This window comes from Melanerpes formicivorus, unplaced genomic scaffold (assembly GCF_026170545.1).
Source record: "Melanerpes formicivorus ecotype bairdi unplaced genomic scaffold, bMelFor1.0.p_v2 SCAF_64, whole genome shotgun sequence".
In the NCBI taxonomy this organism is placed as follows: Eukaryota; Metazoa; Chordata; class Aves; order Piciformes; family Picidae; genus Melanerpes; species Melanerpes formicivorus.
Window position 1 is genome coordinate 817456 of NW_027142416.1, and position 17695 is coordinate 835150.

Sequence of the window (17695 nt, forward strand, 5' to 3'; positions counted from 1 at the left end):
ACAATAAATAAATGTCGTTGTATAAAGTGTTTTGCATACAGACGGACAAGGTGCTGGATGGAGGGAATTGGTATATAGAGCTGCTGACAAAAGGGGAGCTCTCTTTGGTCAGCCAAAGACATTTTGTGGCTAACTGGGAACATGCAGTTTGGCTTCTCATGCATTTGGGGAGTAGGAGAAAAAGAGCAATAGTTTTAAATTTTGAGCCATAAGGAAGGGCTGAAAAAGTGACCTGATGATTTTGAGTATCTCTGCATGAGAAGTCCTTTTTAAAACACCCTATTCCTCTACAGGCCTTTGGGAATTTACTTTGATACACTAGGAAGGTGCCAACCAGCATTCCAACACTGGGTGGTAGGTTGCCTCAACAAGGCCATGGAGCTGAACCTGAGCAGTGAAGTGGGCACTTCTGTGCTACAATGACCTGCTCCTTGGAACACAGCACATGGGGAACAAAAAGGCAGTCCCTTCTGCCTGAAGTCCCTGGCCTTTTTCCTATTAGCAGCAAGTCAAAGGGAAGCAAATTCTCTCTCAGACTCTCCAGGGCTTGTTCCAGCTTTTGTCCTTAGTCCTTCAGCCTCTGCTGCCTTACCTTTCTACCTCTGCTTGACAAGTGACCAAACCTTCACCACTCCTCATCCTTACATTGCTTTGAGAAATGTGCCTGTACTGGCTAACAACTGCTTTAGCTGTCTGTTGCCACAAAGGAGTTTTTCTGTGCCTATCAAGTATGAATTTGTGTCACGTTCTGACTAAATATGACCAACCTATAGCAGTGCTATTAAAGCGTGTTCCTTGTGGTGGCAGAAATGGAAAACCACCCATCTTGTGCATGTACTAGTAAATTCTTACAAACAACCCTGCAAGGCTAAACTGGGAGTTGCTTTTAGAGTTTTTCACATAAAAGCAGCAATTTATTTTAACAAGGTTCACGCAGACACAAACAGCCACACAAAAATAATCAGCAGAGAACATGAAATAAAATGAAATGAAGCAAAACACTGAACAGCAGTTGAGAAGCCTAGAAGAATCTTGAAAATACAAAATGGCAATTAAACCCAAATTCTTTCTGTATCTATTTTATTTTTCCTCTTTACAGTATTTGCTTCTTCCTCCATTTACCCTTGTCAGAAGAGATGATCTGCATAAAAGGTGGCTATTTATAACAGTGTTTATTTTCATCCTGCTAATGTAGCACAGCTCAATGTTGCAAGACCTAATACTTACAAAATGTAGCCATGTAAGATCATATAACATTAGCCCACAATGAGACACTAAAAACAGTTTGGGGTAAATATTTTGAGCCCTAAGCCTCAGTCAGTATCTTAAGGCTAAAACACTACCACCACCTCTACAGAGATGCCATTCTTTTCAGGTCCTCTATGCAGAGGTAGGTGCCTAACTTGATGTGAAATGAGATATTCCAGTTGTGTGTGTGCTAGCCAGGTCATACAAAATAATGTGTTCATTCTTGATAGCCAAACATTAATTAATGACCAATGAGGTCAGAAACATTTTAGAGACAACAGAGAAGGGAGGTTGTCATTTTCTCCAAGAAACAGAAACAGCAGAGCCCCCCCAACCTTGCAGGGAATTAGTGACAGAGACAGAAGCGCACTCTTAAGTGTTGTAACTGGAGATAACCTGCCCCTCAGCCATGAGGCTCCTGTTTCTGAGCAGCTGGAGGTATTTTCCAATCACTTTTATCTGCACTGCAAAATCATGCACAATTTCACAGTCTGTCACCCTTAAGGTGCATGCTAGAGTGCAGCCACAAGCATCCCTTTCCCTCCAAAGGCTCCTTTGTGCTTAATCTACAAGAAATGTTAAAAACACAGCCTACCATCTTTGCAGGTCTTGCCATTCTCAAGAAGTTTCACACCAGTGGGACATGCACACTGATAAGAGGGCTTGGTAGGAGACATCAAACACAAGTGGGAGCAGCCACCATTATTAATTCCACATGGGTTTGTAGCTGTTAAACATAAATCACACAGATTAATGTTTCTGATAACGAATGACCTCATCTCATGTTAAGACACATACAGCGTTTGAGTGGTTGAAGTGGTGGCAGCAGCAACACAGATTAAAGAAGGAAATGATAAACACAGAACGAGGTAAAATTAATTCCAAGTGTTGAGTGGTGGGGTACTTACAGTACCAAAGTGCATGGAAGTTAAATGTTTCCTTTCTTGGGGAAGTGGCACTTAGCTCTAAACAAGAGCTTTGTTTCAGCTCTCCCCAAGCTATTCAGCACCTTGGTGCCGAATGCAGAGCAGGTCGTATATACAAAAACGAAATGAAAACGTCGTAAATCCACACAATGGGTAAGACAGTGGTTATTACACAGAGCTGGTCTTGCTTAATATCACCTGCCAAATTAACACTACTTTCCATTCAAGAACTACCACTTGGAAAAAACCCCAAAGATGTTATGCTGCCTAAAGTTACGGCACACCAAACAGAAAACGAATGCAGCAACAGGATAAATGTGGCAGGCTGGAAAGAAGCAAGAGAGGGTTTTTTCACTTAAAAAACAACAACAAAAAAACCCAACACAAAGAATACTTGGGGTTTGCTTTGGGTCTTTTCCCAATCTCTGCACTGGAAAAAGCTGCATCATGACGTGAGTGAAGCCACCCACTGCCATCCAGAAAGACTAATTAAGATTTTTCTGCAAATCAGTTCCAAGTCGCAGTTAAAAAAAGCAAGCAAGACAGCTTACCATTTGGCTGCCTCTTCTGGCTGAAAGCGTGGATATCCATGGGAGAGAAGATGTTGGAATGTACTTCACGCAGGTCCTCCCCGGAGTACTTGCTGCAGGCCAAGATGGAGTGTGTGTTCCAGTCAGTCCAGTACAACGTGTCCCCAAACAGCGTCAGAGCAAAGGGATGTGGAAGGGAGCCTTTAACCACTGCTTGCCTAACAGAGGAGAGAGAGGGGGAAGAAAATGAATGCTCCAACACAACTCATGCTAAGTTTTACAGCGTGTATCAGTGCTCAGTACAACTTTCTCTTCAGTTATGGGGAAAAAAAATAGAGCACACCTACTTTTGGGAATAGCACAGGAGTCCAATTTCCAGGCTGCCTACTGACACCAGGGAGGCCAAGAGATGCAGACTGGGAATCCTTACCTAGGTCTGTGGCTTTTTCTGAACACCCTTTTAACCCTCAGCACTTATGGGGTCTCTATGTCACTACATGCAAGAGAGGAGAACCCCAGCTGATGTTATGTAAGCCTGATTGCTACCTGCTGATTTATGATCTCTGTCAGCCTCAGCAGATTTCAAACTGAGACAGCATTTTTTCAACTAGCAGCCCATCCATCTCTTCCAGGTTCACTCTTTTGAACCATCAGAAAAATGTTCTAGTGGCCAAAAGTTCCACTTTAAAGACATCTTTCAGGTGACTTTTTGTGATCCATTCCTATGATAGTTATGAAGCTGTTGTCTTTATTCTAAGCAGTGCCATTAAAGCGAGTTCTGTTGATCTGCTGGCATGGTAATGGTCCCTGCTCTGAGCAAACTGGGTCACCGCCTGTCTGCAGGTTCATACACAAAATTAAAGAGTAGACCCATGTATTTTATGTATATATATACAAACACATGCTCATTAGCCATGACAAAAATGCAGCACACATTGCTGAAGACAGTTTTTCCAGGTTCTTGTGATGTAAAAACTAATTATCTGTAGCTAGGTTCCTCAGAACTGGATTAAGTAGCTTAGTATTTAAGCTTACTTTACTGAGAATCATAAAAAATACTCAGGATAGAAAGGATAGAAGGGAAGAGTCTGTGTATTTACTGAGAAAACACTCCCACAGTGTGTGCAGCACTTCTGCAAAGAATCCAGGAACTGAAGTAGTTTAGAAGAGGACACACCCACTCTTATTTCCTAAATATTTTCTGTTAAAATATAACAAAAGAGTATATTAAAGCAAGACACTTGAAGGTATCTTCTGCCAACGATTCTTTTAAGTACAAAAAGACTGCAGTCATCACTGCTCTTTCACCTTAGCTTCTGCAACAAGATACCTTTCTCTTTAAAGCTTCTATTTTTCCCTGCTCCCAAGCAAAACACATACAATCCCTCACTTGTCACTCCACTGTTCCACTTCTACACCAACCAAAAATGTCTACTTATTGATATTTTACACTCCAAAGTAGGACATGTTATCTCCTCTTTCTTATCTTTGTCTGGAGTCAGGTATACATTTGCTTCTAATTAAATGCATCAGCTAAGCATCTTCCAAAAGCCTGCTCTAATATAATTTACAGCTGAAGCCTACCAGCCAAAGAGCAACGGCAGAATTACACAATATGCTGCTGCACTCTAAGCATGTAAACATTTTTACCATCTCCACCCCTACCCCTTTGCCTTCAGATTTGGTAATTTTACTTTATAACAGGTTTGGAGACAACATCTTTATGGCAAATTTTAACATTTGTCCTATGGGACAGAAGCAATAAAGGTCCCAAGCCCTCACTATAACCAAACCTGCACCAAAGTCAGCATTCCCATGCACAAGGAAAACCACATTTCTCTGAAGCATTCTATCTGCACTTCATGTCAAAAACTCCTAACAAACCAAACCAAAATCATCAGAGCGTTTTAAAATGCCATTAGTGACCACTGCCTCTGGTGGGAATAAATCTTAAGAGCACAATAAGCATTGTTTGACAAGCCCAATTTTCAGACAACCATCCATTCCTAGGACAAGGCACAAGGTGAACTGTGGGACCAGACTCCTCTTGAGAGATTCAGAATACAGAATTAAAGAGGTTGGAAAAGACCTTTGAGATTATCCAGTCCAACCTATCACCCAACACCATCTAATCAACTAAACCATGGCACTAAGTGCCTCATCCATTCTCTTTTTAAACACTTCCAGTGATGGTGACTCCACCACCTCCCTGGACAGCACATTTCAGCGGCCAATCACTCTGTGAAGAATTTCTTCCTAACATCCAGCCTAAACCTCCCCTCGTGCAGCTTGAGACTGTGTCCTCTCCTTCTGCCACAGGTTGCCTGGGAGAAGAGACCAGCCCCCACCTGGCTACAACCCCCTTTCAGGTAGCTCTAGACAACAATAAGGTCTCCCCTGAGCCGCCTCCTCTGAAGCCTAAGCAACCCCAGTTCCCTCAGCCTCTCCTCATAGGGCTTGTGCTCTAAACCCCTCATCAGCCTTGTTGCCTTTCTCTGGACACTTCATCTGACTGTACCTTGAGCCACAGCCCTGAAGCTGTGGTCAGGCTGTGCTAAATGAGCCAGGGCTCCATGTTCCTGGCCTCACTAATAAAGCCACCAACCTGAGTACCAGTGCTGCGCCGCAGGTGTACCTGGACTGACAACCTGACAGCTTCTTGGTTGCAACCACCTCCAGCCTGTGCATTAGCAGCCCAGGCTTGACTGGAACAAGTAGTAAGACAGCAAAAAGCACCACTTCCTATTACCCTTAACTAAGCTCTTCAGTTCCTTCAAACTGCTGTACTCATCACATTGGTCTTGCTAAAGGGAGACAGAGATGACAAGCAAGTGAGAGAGGAGGATAAGGAGTCATGGTATAGGTGCAGGAGACTTCTCCAGGACTTCAGCAACAAGCAAGCTGGCTACATATGAGACTGTAATAAGCACACACCGACCTGAATAATCTCCCCTGTGCCAGCCAGATAAGCACATCAATCTGTCTTAAAAAAACTTGGTGGCAACTGGCATTTAAGATACCCCCATCTCTATGCTCTTCACTTAGGTGGGAGGGAAATGAAGTAGTGGACAGCAGAGAAGAAAGGTAGGAAGAGAAAAAGAGAGGGAAAATAAGCAGTTTCCAGAGGAACTGAATCCCATCTCTGCTGTGTTTCATTTTTTTCTCAACAAAATTCTTTATGGTATCATCCTGGAGATCAGACACACAATTACAATAAACATTTATCATAGTGGAGTGTTGTGTAGTGCCTGAAGAAAATGCAGATCCAATTTCAATCCATCCACCTTTTTTCCGTTCTTATGCTGTTAAAAAGGCCCTGGGAAGTACTTTGTGAAGAGAAAGGCAACAAATAATAAACAAATTAAAGCAGGCACTAGAAGAGGGGCTACTGATGTCTGAAATGGAATATCCACAAGAAAAATCCACAGACAATCTAGCAAGTTTTATATCAACAAGGATAAAAAGCTCCTGCTTCAGGATAAAATGTATTTCAGACAAAGATTAAAGTTGCTCAAAATACAAATTAAGAGCAAAATGAGGAAAACCAGATCAATTTCAATGTCATTGCCTTTATCACAACCAGGATTTTCTCAGTCAGCCTTTATTTTTACAAATCTAGAACAGAGAATCCCTAGAATGCCTCAGGTTAGAAGGGACCTCAGAGATCATCTACTCCAACATTCCCACCACGGGCAGGAACACCTGTCAACTAGACTGAGCTGATCAAGGCCTCATCCAACCTGGCTATCAACACCCTCAGGGAGGAGGCAGCCACAACTTCCATGGGTAGCTTGTTCCAGAGTCTCACCACCCTTGTGTTGAAGAACTTCTTCCTAAGATCCAGGCTAACCCTACTCTCCCTGAGCTTCAAACCATTCACCCTTGTCCTGTCTCTAGACACCCTCAGGAAAAGTCCCTCTGCAGCTTTCTGGAGGATCCCTCTAGGTATTGGCAAGCTGCTCTAAGATCCCCCTGCCATCTTCTCTTCTCCAGGCTGAACAACCCCAGCTCTCTCAGCCTGTCCTCACAGCAGAGGTGCTCCAGCCCTTGCATATCTTTATAGCCCTCCTCTGGACTCACTCCAACAGCTCTGTGTCTTTCTTCTGCTGGGGACACCAGACCTGGAGGCAGGATTGGAGGTGGGGTCTGAGCAAAGCAGAGTCAAGGGGCAGAACACCCTCTCTTGCCCTGCTGCCCATACTCCTCTGGCTGCAGCCCAGCACACAGCCGCCTTCGGGGCTGCATGAGGGCACTGCTGACTCCTGGAGAGCTTCTCAGCAACACCCCCAAGTTTCTTTCTTCAGGGCTACTCTCAACCCACTCTGCACCCAGCCTGGATTTGTGCCTGAGATTAGCCCACCCAGCTGCAGGATCTTGCACTTGGACTCGTTAAACCTCATGCAGTTACCACTGGCCCACTTCTCAAGCCTGTCAAGATACTTCTGGATGGATTCTTGCCCTCACATAAGTCCTCCTCAACTGAGTCAAGTGAGTCCACTGACAGCTGTGAAATGTAAGAATTCTTCCCAGCAAAAGCAAGGCACCAAAATTCCATGTAACAGAAACTAAAAAACATAATCAGAATTATGTTTTTTTTTTCCTCCTTAGAACATTAACAGCTCATGTTTTCTATCCAAGCACACCACCATTTCTGCACAGAAACGAATGAGCACACACTTCCTGTTAACCAAATCCCTTATATTCTGGCTGCAGTTCAGTTATCCAGCTCAAAAAATTGAGCAGAATAGCTGAAAAAACCATGGGGTGATTGAGACATCTTGGCCTGTACATCTCTAAAATGTTAACATTCCAGCTTCAGACTAGCTAAGCTCCTTTCAGGTCACTTCTGAGGCTGCCTGTGCTCAGTCTCCAGGGAAGGGTTCAAGAATTTTCACATTCATATTTCAATCCACTTCTCCATGTTCCCCTGGAGGATCCGTGTCTACTCCCAGCTCCCAAGCAATTGGACAGTGGAAACAAAAATAACAATAAACCTACTGCTGTACCATGCTCTGCAAGCCCGTTTCAAATGCAATTGTGAAAACAAAGGGGAAAAGCAAGTAATTCTTTAGTATTGTCAATACTAAGGAGTGAACAGAAGAGAGAAACCTGTATTAAAACTCTCTCTTATGCCTTTAAACTCCAGAGACCCAAAAGAAGAAGGGTAAGTAAAGACACATGATGAAAAAGAAGGGTTAAACCAACCAGTTAGTGAGACACTGCACATGGACAACTCAGTCATGCAACCTGAGGACAGAGCAGTGCCTGGCCCACGGTGAGCAGCTATGGATAGGCTCTCAGCAGTAACCTTTTTCACCACTGGGACAAGTTCTGTAGTGGGATGAACATCCACAGCTTGAGCCAGAGATGATCAGCACCATACCAAATGGGTTTGTTCAGAAAGCACACAAGTGCCTGGTGTTTGCTTGATCATTTCCACTGCTCTGAGATGCCTTCATTTTGTAGAACTAATCCAATTCTCCAGCAGCAGGCTACAGAGGCACAATTACACAAAAAATGGAAATGAACTTACAGAATCTACATAAATCACCCACTGCATTTACTGCCCAAGGGTCTCTCCTTCTAGAGCCTGAAGAGTGAATGTGTCTTCCTGCTTTTCAGGACAGGAGGAAAACTTCTGGCTCCTCAGGGAGTTAGTCAAGAGGACCACCTGGGAAATGGTCCTCAGGGACAGGGAAGCACAGCAGAGCTGGCAGATCTTTAAGGATGCTTTCTATAGAGCACAAGAGCTCTTGATCCCCAGGGGTAAGAAACCAGTCAAGGAAGAGAAGAGACCTGCTGGTCAAAACAGAAAACAAGAAGGAGCTGCACAGACAGTGGAAGCAGGGACAAGTAACCCTGGAGGAGCACAGGAACCCCACCTGGTTCTGTAGGAATGAGGTCAGGAAGGCCAAGGCACAGCTGGAGCTGAACTTGGCAAGGGATGCAAAGAATAACAAGAAGAGCTTCTACAGGTCCATCTCCAGATGACTTAATGCCTGAACATTGAAGACATCCCAAGAATTACACAGCTTTGATTTGTGGCAATTGGAAATAATCAGCAAGTGACTGAAGCACTTGGAGCACAAATTCCAAATACCATCTAATGAAGCAGGGTGGAAGACCAAGAGACACACCAAAGATGCCCCAAGGAGGGCAGGCACCTACAGCTCCCACACAGGCTTCCAGGCTTCCTCTCCTACTAAGCTAAGAAAAACATTTGTAAAGCAAATGGAAAACTAAGTTGGATTTTTACCAAGAATCTTTGTTCAAAATATTTGGTAGAATTCCAGCCTGTTTCTAATTACCTGAGAAAAATAAACAGGAAACATGGCTTGTGGGATAGAATGCTGTCTGTTGAAGCCAAATTATTTTCTTTTTAGCCAGTTCTCCAAGCCACAATTGACACATTCCCAGAAAGTGCATTTAACATCTGACAGGTCAGGCAATGACATTTCAATTCCACCTTCAATGAAAGTCTGATCAAGTCAATCATAAGTAAAACCAGGGCTGAGAAACGAAGTCACTCTCTGGGTCATTTTTCAGGCAAGCCCCACCCAGACAGGCAGTGTAGATGAAAAGCCTCTGGAAAGAGGGGAGGAGCCCGGGAAGCCAGCAATGAGACAGGACAGGGGTTAGAATGACACAGAGGTTTGTGTGCTTCCTAACCCAAGCTGCTCTTTGCTTTCAGATGGAATCCTGGAGTTAGGCTGCATTTGCTGTCTCAGAAGCAGTATTGATGAACTGCTCCACTGAGGCACCTGGGCTAATGGCCCTGTGCTACAGGTTTCTATTTAAAGGCTACCACCATGCAGGAAGCCGTGCCCTGGTGCCTGGTTATATACACAGGGCATGTCCTTCATGCGCAGCCCATCGCAGAGCTTTGAAGCTCCACCTTTCCACCATTCTATTTCAGAAGCACCTTGGGGAAGAACCAAGAAATTCACCCGAGCTCTGCGTCCAAACAAGCTAATTAATTCTGCTTAGGCAGGCTTCTCTAGCAGTTTTAATTAGAGTAGAGCTCATCTTCTGCACCAGTCTGTAATGTGTCACTGAGGCTGCTTACCGCAGCCTAGTTCCTCTCTTCACTGCTTGAGGGTATTTAGCATTTTTAGCTCACAGGAATATGCACAAAGCTATACAGAGAGCACAGGATTTTATCCCTTCTACATAATGTCCTTTACTGTGTGCATTACATGCACAGAATGAAAACAGCAACCCTTCCAGATGCAGAGACATGGTATTTTTAGTGTTTCATCAAACCTGCAACTGATCATCTGGCAGACAGACATGAGCTGATGCTTGGAAACAGAGACTGGAAAAAAAATCAATGCTCGAGTGCAAACTTCAGACATTCACCTCCTTGCAAGCTCTTCCCAGCTTTCTGACAGTTGCTGAAAGTATGTTTTCTTACCCTCAAAACCCATCTCATTAGCACAAACACTTCCTGAGGGACCTTGTAAGTGCATTTCCCTTCAGCCAGTAATGTGTTAACTTATTAATTAGAACTGCTGCTGCAGGGGAAAAGGAAGAGAAAATTAATTCAAGAGCTGCCTTAGCAGGCCAACCTATCTCGGGTACTCTACTCACAGGAGAGCTGTCTGCAATTCAGTTTTGTTTAATTAGTCCCACAAAAAGCAACTGCTCGCTCTGATAAGAGCGGGGCGAGCGCTGCAGAAAACAAAACCGTCTCTTCTGTGCACCAATTTCAGTCTTTAATTATTGCATTCTGACATGAAAATTCTCTTTGCTCCTTTCTCTGGCTGGCAAACCAAGGGCATTAGTCATCAACTCCTGTGCTCTTCCCCTGGATTCTAACAAGCCCATGGCGGCAGTAGCTAGGGCTAATAAATCCCAGGGCTAGCAGGTAACAATGACAAGAGATCATCCCTGCAAAAATCTGCTGGAGAGGTTTCCTCAGGAATTTATGCTTCTGCCACATATTTACTGAGAGCTACTGCCAGTGCCATCATGCTGCTTGCTAGTTTTGATGTGGAGGCTCAGCACCTCCAAAGACAGCTTACCCTGGTCCCATCCAAAGAGGTGACCAAAAAAAATAATTAAAGCAGCAATTAAAAAGCAAGGCCTCCTTTGTTTCTCCCCCTGCACGTCCTTCCCACCTGCCTGATGTATTTGTGCAAGCAAGAAGCGAAGCATCCACGCATATCAATGTCCTCCTCTGACATACAAATGTTTAAATTTTAATTCTTGTGTAGTGCCAGGTGTAGAGATGTGATAGTCAGCCTTACAGGAATAGAAATACAAAAGGAGTTAGGGATTTCTTAGAGAATGAGAAACGTGCCAAGAACGTTCCCCTTTCATTCATTCCAAATTTTAGAACATGGAGTTCTGAACCTCAGCACTTTCATACTGTCAGTGACACTAATTAAAATCTTTCCCTATTTACATTGTATTCTCTCTCACCATCCAAATCACAAAAGCACTTTTCTTTGAACTGCCTGAAATTCCTTCTTGATGTAAAGATGTTAGTTCCTGCTAAATACTTCTCACTTCCCCCAAAGCAATTAAAACTTGTGTCATCCTGCTTTGCATGAAGCTTTTACAACCACATTTATCTGCTACAGACTCCTTCCCACCTCATGTTATGCAACACTGAAAGATTCAAGACAGGTCAAAGCTTACTCATCTGCTTCCTTTGCTGAAAGTTACCAAAATTATTCAGATTCAGAACATCACATTTTTACAAACCATGGAATCACCAAGGCTCAAAAAGACCTTTAAGAGCACTGAGTCCAATCACAACCCAACTCCCGTAACCACTAAACTATCTCCGGAAGCATCAGATCTACAGCTTCTCGAATATCTCCTGGGATGGTGACTCCACCATCTCCCTGGGCATGCCTGTCTTCCAACAACTCAGTTGTGTTTTTCATTTCTTCAATAAGCTCCAGCTTCCAGAAGCACATGCAGCAGAGAAACTATTAACACTTTGCAAGAATAAAACCAGCCCTGGTTTAATCAGGACTAATTTAGGTAACAAGAAACATAAATTTACTTCTGAAATACTAATAACTGTAAATACTAATAACAATCCATGAAGATGCTGAAGGGAATGGAACATGCCCCTGCTGGGGACAGGCTGAGGGAGCTGAGGCTCTTGAGCTTGGAGCAGAGGAGCCTGAGGGGTGCCCTCATTCCTGGTGATAAAGATGTGCAGGGCAGTGTGGGGAGGATGGAGCCAGGCTCTGCTCAGGGATGTCCCAGGACAGGACAAGGGGCACTGGGGGCAAGCTGGAGCAGAGGAGGTGCCATAGGAACAGAAGGGAAAATTTTTTCACTGTGAGGGTGCCAGAGCCCTGGAGCAGGCCGCCCAAAGAGGTTGTGGAGTCTCTTTGTCTGGAGATTTTCCAAACCCACTTGGATGTGTTTCTGGGTGATCCTGCTCTGGCAGGAGGGTTGAACTGGACAACCTCTTTCAATCCCTTGCATTCCGTGAAGACTAGCAGTTTCTAAATAAGCCAAAATGTGTTTTAAGTTGAATTATGCATTATTATCCAAAGATAATGATCTTACCTTCCCCCCATTCTTCACTCTTAAGGAAAATTACTCTACTCTAAAGGTGGCCCTGCTCAAAGGGGATTCTAAAAGGTGGGAGCAACTTGTGGTCAAGTAGGCCAATGGGATCCTGGGGTGCATTAAGAGGAGTGTATCTAGCAGATCAAGGGAGGCTCTCCTCCCCTTCTACTCTGCCCTGGTGAGACCTCACCTGGAATATTGCATCCAGTTTTGGACTCCTCAGTTCAAGAGGGACAGGGATCTACGTGAGAATGATTGAGGGACTGGAGCACTGCCCTTTGAGGAGAGACTGAGAGCCCTGAGGCTCTTTAGTCTGCAGAAGAGAAGACTGAGAGGAGATTTAATAAATGTTTCTAAATATCTGAGGGCTGGGTGTCAAGAGAGAGGGGACAGGCTCTGCTCACTTGCACCCTGTGATAGGACAAGGGGCAATGGATAGAAACTACAGCACAGAAGGTTCCAGCTCAACATGGGCAGGAACTTCTTCACTGGGAGGGTCACATAGCACTGGAACAGGCTCCCCAGAGAGGTTGTGTATTCTCCTTCTCTGAACACTTTCACGACCCATCTGGATGTGTTCCTGTGTGACCTGTGCTAGATTCTATGGTCCTGCTCTGGCAGGGGAGTTGGACTCCATGATCTCCGGAGGTCCCCTCCAACCCCTAACACCCTGTAATCACACAACATCACCTTTGCACAGGGAAGCAAGGGTATTTGATCATTCTGTCTGTGTACAGTATCTATCTCCTTTGACTCCACAACCCAACAGTTCTTGTAAGTCTTGGCCAAACATTCTGGAAAGCAGAGATCACAAAGATATTTTTACTTTTGCTTTTTACAACTTTGCCTTAACAAATGGATGGTTCTGAGGACGCGAGCAACTCTAAATCCCCATATTCAACCCAGCTGAAATAAGCTGCCCACGAACACTTTTGTTGAGCTGCCACACCCAGAAACAGCGCACAAGGGATGTAGACAGGAGGAAGGGATAATGCTGGGTGAAGGAATCTAAGGAACCATGGATGGCAAGAACAAGGAAGGAAAAAAAGGTGTGTGCATGCACATGGCAGGTGTGCACAGGAACACACAAAGAGAAGCCAGAGGGATTGCTGCTGGAGCAGAGCCAGAAGTGGAAAGCCCTCTAAAGCCACACGTCATTAGTTCCACTCTTGAGAGAAAAATCTCAGTAGATTTTTTTGGTGGTGGTTGTTTTGTTTGTTTGGTTGGTTTTTTTTGGGAGGGCCTGTTGTGGGTTTTTTTTTGGAGTGGGCAATGACTAGGAGAAAAGACTGAATGAAGGCTTTGTGGAGTTTTGTTTTGGCTGGTTGATATTTTTTTCCCCACTTCAGAGGGAGATCTCAAGGTTGTTTTTTTGTTTGTTTGTGGGGTTTTCTGTGTTTGCTGGTTTGTTCTTCTTTTCTTTGTGTACAGCATTAGAAATTGGCTTTTCTTTTTTAGTATTAGAAAATCAGTTATTGAAAAAGATGGCTAAAATAATCAAGAGCCAAAACCCAGAATTACTGCTGTAAGACATATTGACAAAATTGAATTTACTGAGTAACTGTCAGTATTTAACAAGAAAATCACTTTAGACTCAGGAAAATCTTTTTTCTTCAGACAGGCAGAGGCCATGAGGTTACAGCACAGGAAAAAAAAAAAAAAACCCAACACAAAATCTCACTGTAGAACAGCTCCACTTCTGCAATTATTTTCTTATTTCCCTCCCCCTGATGATGTAATTGCTGAGAATAAAAAACCAAAATAAAAATGCCTGGACACAGATGTTGACTATTTTCTGAAGCTTCAGAACTTTCTCACATGCCTAGGGAAAAACAGGTGCTGTTAGAAGTGCTGTTTGCTTCTGAGTGCTTAAGGGAAGTCATATGTGCTTTCCTCTCTAAAGACGATTTCCCTTTCTCTCCTTCAAATGGTAACATTTAGCCTCCTGACATATTTCTGATACATTTCAGTATGTTTAAAAATTAAACCCAACAACTTTAAAGAATGAGACTGGGTGGGGTTGTTTTTGTTTGTTTGCTTTTATGAATATGTAAGAAAGAACTAGCAGATCTAAAAAATCTAAATTTCTTGTCTATACAGGTCGTTGTTACAAGTTTCACCAATTACAGAGAATTTGCTCTGGAATGAATGAGGTAACTGCTGGGACCCAGGTGACTTCACATCTATGTCATAAGACAGCTGTTAGAGGCAGCTCCCGGCATGCAGACAACATTGATCAGTCCCTCACACCAAGGAAGATAAGTCACTTCACACCCTCATCTCTAGAAGGCATCACTTCCAGGTTAGCCAAAGGCAGACCAGGGAATAAACACCACGAAAATAAAATCAAAGTACCAAACCTGCAACACTGCTTTGCAACACAGCACCAGTAAGGCAAGAACTGCAAAGAATGGGGAGTGGTTTGAAGCTGAGGGAGAGTAGGTTTGGAGTGGATCTTAGGAAGAAGTTCCTCAGTACGAGGGTGGTGAAACTCCGGAATAGGCTGCACAGGGAGGCTGTAGATGCCTCCTCCCTGGAGGTGTTTCAGGACCAGGTTGGATGAGCTGTAGTTGAGAGGATCTCAGCAGAGGGTCAAGGGGCAGAATCCCCTCTCTTGCCCTGCTGCCCACACTCCTCTGGCTGCAGCCCAGCACACAGCTGCCTTCTGGGCTGCTTGAGGGCACTGCTGGCTCCTGGGGAGCTTCTCAGCAACCAACACCCCCAAGTCTCTTTCTTGAGAGCTACTCTCAACTCAGTGCCTGATCCCAGCCTGGATTTGTGCCTGGGATTGGCCTGACCCAGATATACATATCCATTATCTCCATGTTTTGAATTAACAATGCTAGTTACAATATTTATATCCAACTCTTGTTACTTCCTATGAACAAACAGGGAGAATTTAAGATCAAAATGACTTAACCTTTCAAAGCAGTGTTACAAGAAACTGCAGTTCAAAAGAAATATCCCAGGAAGTCAGTGGACATGTTTCATGTGTGATGTGCTCCTACTTACAAGTCCACACAAAACATCTGTCTTGTCAATAAGATCCATTTCTTTATGCTGAGTTAACATTTATGGTGAAAGAAGAGCCAAGTCCCCAAGAAGGCAGAATGAAGAACAGAAGAAAAAAAATATTTCTTTCTCAGATACAACCAGCTGAACATCATAAATGCTTGCAAAGAATAGCCTCAAAAGAATCACATCTCTATAGGACTCCTTTGGCACAAGTAACTGTGTGTGCAAACAGTACATGCCATAGCCATCTTGTTAAATGAAGATGGTCTTCAGCTCAGACATTGATAAACCCATCTGCACAAAGTACCAGTCTTATCCTTTGTGAACAAGCAAACATGACTGGATCAAAAAGTATTACATCCTTGCTATAGAACTGTACAGAAAAACAGTACTTTCAACACAGTTCTCTGTAAAGTCAGTTTTCCACTTGTTTCCCACACTCCAGACTGATACAACTGAAACACTACTATGTGATGATACACTTCTTCAGATTCTTTCCTGCACTTCTGAACACGACAGCCACAGAGCACAGAAGACCTGCTGAAAAGGCACAATTTTGCTATGTACTCTTACAAAGTTAAGAACAGAAGTCAAGGATTTCTTTACGGGACTGGTTCTGAGAAAAGACTTAGTGGGCGGTAGAGGATATCCAAAAGAAGAGCACATGTTCAACTTCATGGGGAGGATGAATTGAGGTTTCCTATTGCAGTAGTTTGCTGAGCAGTTTGTGAGTGGCAATTCCCAGCCACACGTCTCACAATGTTGCTTAAGAAACATCTAAGAAAAGCAGCAGATTACACACATCAAATAAATCTCCTTACCTATGACTTCCATCCAGATTTGATTTGTGGATGAAATTCAGTTTAGCATCTGCCCAGTAAAGTTTCTGTTCTTCATAATCCAGAGTCAGTCCATTTGGCCAATATATGTCCGTGTTAACTATAACGGAGCGGCTTGAACCGTCCATCCCAGCACGTTCTATCTTTGGCACTTCTCCCCAGTCTGTCCAATACATGAACCTAAAAGCAGAAAAAAAAAAAAAAAAAAAGTTTAAATCATTTAAATCTACAGCTGTAATATTGCCTGCAACTTTCAGCAAAAGCAAAGGCCCTCTGCTCTGCAGGGACAGTGTCTGTGGAGTTCTGTTCCACAGGGCAGCCTGCACATCAACCACAACACCACCAAGTTACTTAACAAAATGCTGAAGAAAAAATACTTCAGACAAGCCCACAGTACTAGGGTAGATCCTACTTCCATGTGTGTTAGTCATTCCTTGAGTCCAGTGAGGAAGTTGAGAATAACCGATGGATCTTGACAATAATCTCAGAATTCAACAGAGAACAGTGAAGAGAGATTGCAGATTGTTAGTAAAGCACAACAGATTCTTTAGCCTGGCTCAGAGCACTGGGGAGAGGGGAAGTGAAAAAGAAGAGGTGTGGACTTACAGTAGACACAGCAGTAACAGGCAAGACAGGGAAACGGATTTGATGGCAGACCAATTCTTTGCCCTTTTTTCTCCAGTGAAATTCAGAGACAGGCAGCTAAGACAATGTGTTTAGGAGCAGTTTGCAGCCAGTGATGAGGCAAACCACTCCCTTAAAAATGTGAGATTGGGGAAGCAAGTTTAAAACATGTTAGATTACACTGGCACATGTTTAAACATTGCTTAGTAGCTAGTGGGGGAGGGAAGTTATCTAGTTGCTTAAACTTAAGCCTGAGGTGAAGCAAAGAAAACCACTTTATTATGGCTGGAGACTAGCAGGGGGTAAGAATATTTGTCCTTTTTTCTGCAGGTGGTAGAAAATGGATTTACTTTTGTGGGTTGTTAACAGAATGCATAACTAAACAGAACAAACATATAATATAAACAGATCAAAAAGGGCATGCATGGGGCTTGCTCTGTTTTGTTGTTGCAGCTGGGACAGACAAGAAAACTACTGTCCTAAATTGCTTCTCATAACCTCATGACATCTGCCAGGATACCTGCTTGTAGCTGTGCTCCCTAACCTGGCCCAGTCCAAACAATCCAGATTAGGAAAAGATCTGAAACCTTTAAACTAACTCAGCGCACTGCACAACCACACCATGGCCCTGTATGGTGCCCACATGTGAAGAGGCCTGGCCACCCATCATTTAAAGAAAAACAAATGTGCAACACATTAAGAAAATTTTGCAGATGAAGTTATTCTTGGCAAGGATCAGCGGTTTTTTACTTGGGAAAGTCAGGAAATTTCGTGTCTACATTGTGTTTGTTTTAATGCACAGCTGAATCTGTGCCAGAAACACAGCTGATCAATGCAAATATTCACAGAATTCTAGAACGGCTCAAGCTGGAACAAACCTTAGAGCTCATCTACTCCAACCTCCCAACCATGGGCAGGGGCACCTCTCAACTAGACTACTTAGTCTAGATGCTCAAGGCCTCATCCAGCCTGGCCT

At 43.7% G+C, this 17695-nt stretch overlaps 1 protein-coding gene across 2 annotated transcripts in view; it reads right to left on the reverse strand.

The window, feature by feature from the left end:
* LRP6 (LDL receptor related protein 6) overlaps positions 1-17695 on the reverse strand; it is a 132458-nt gene that overhangs the window by 68107 nt on the left and 46656 nt on the right. For both annotated transcript variants that reach the window (XM_068162379.1, XM_068162378.1), the window contains exons 3-5: positions 16078-16275; positions 2726-2922; positions 1844-1975 (exon numbers count right to left, since the gene is read on the reverse strand). In XM_068162379.1, coding sequence (XP_068018480.1) covers positions 1844-1975; positions 2726-2922; positions 16078-16275 — 527 coding nt within the window. The remainder of the gene's footprint in view (positions 1-1843; positions 1976-2725; positions 2923-16077; positions 16276-17695) is intronic.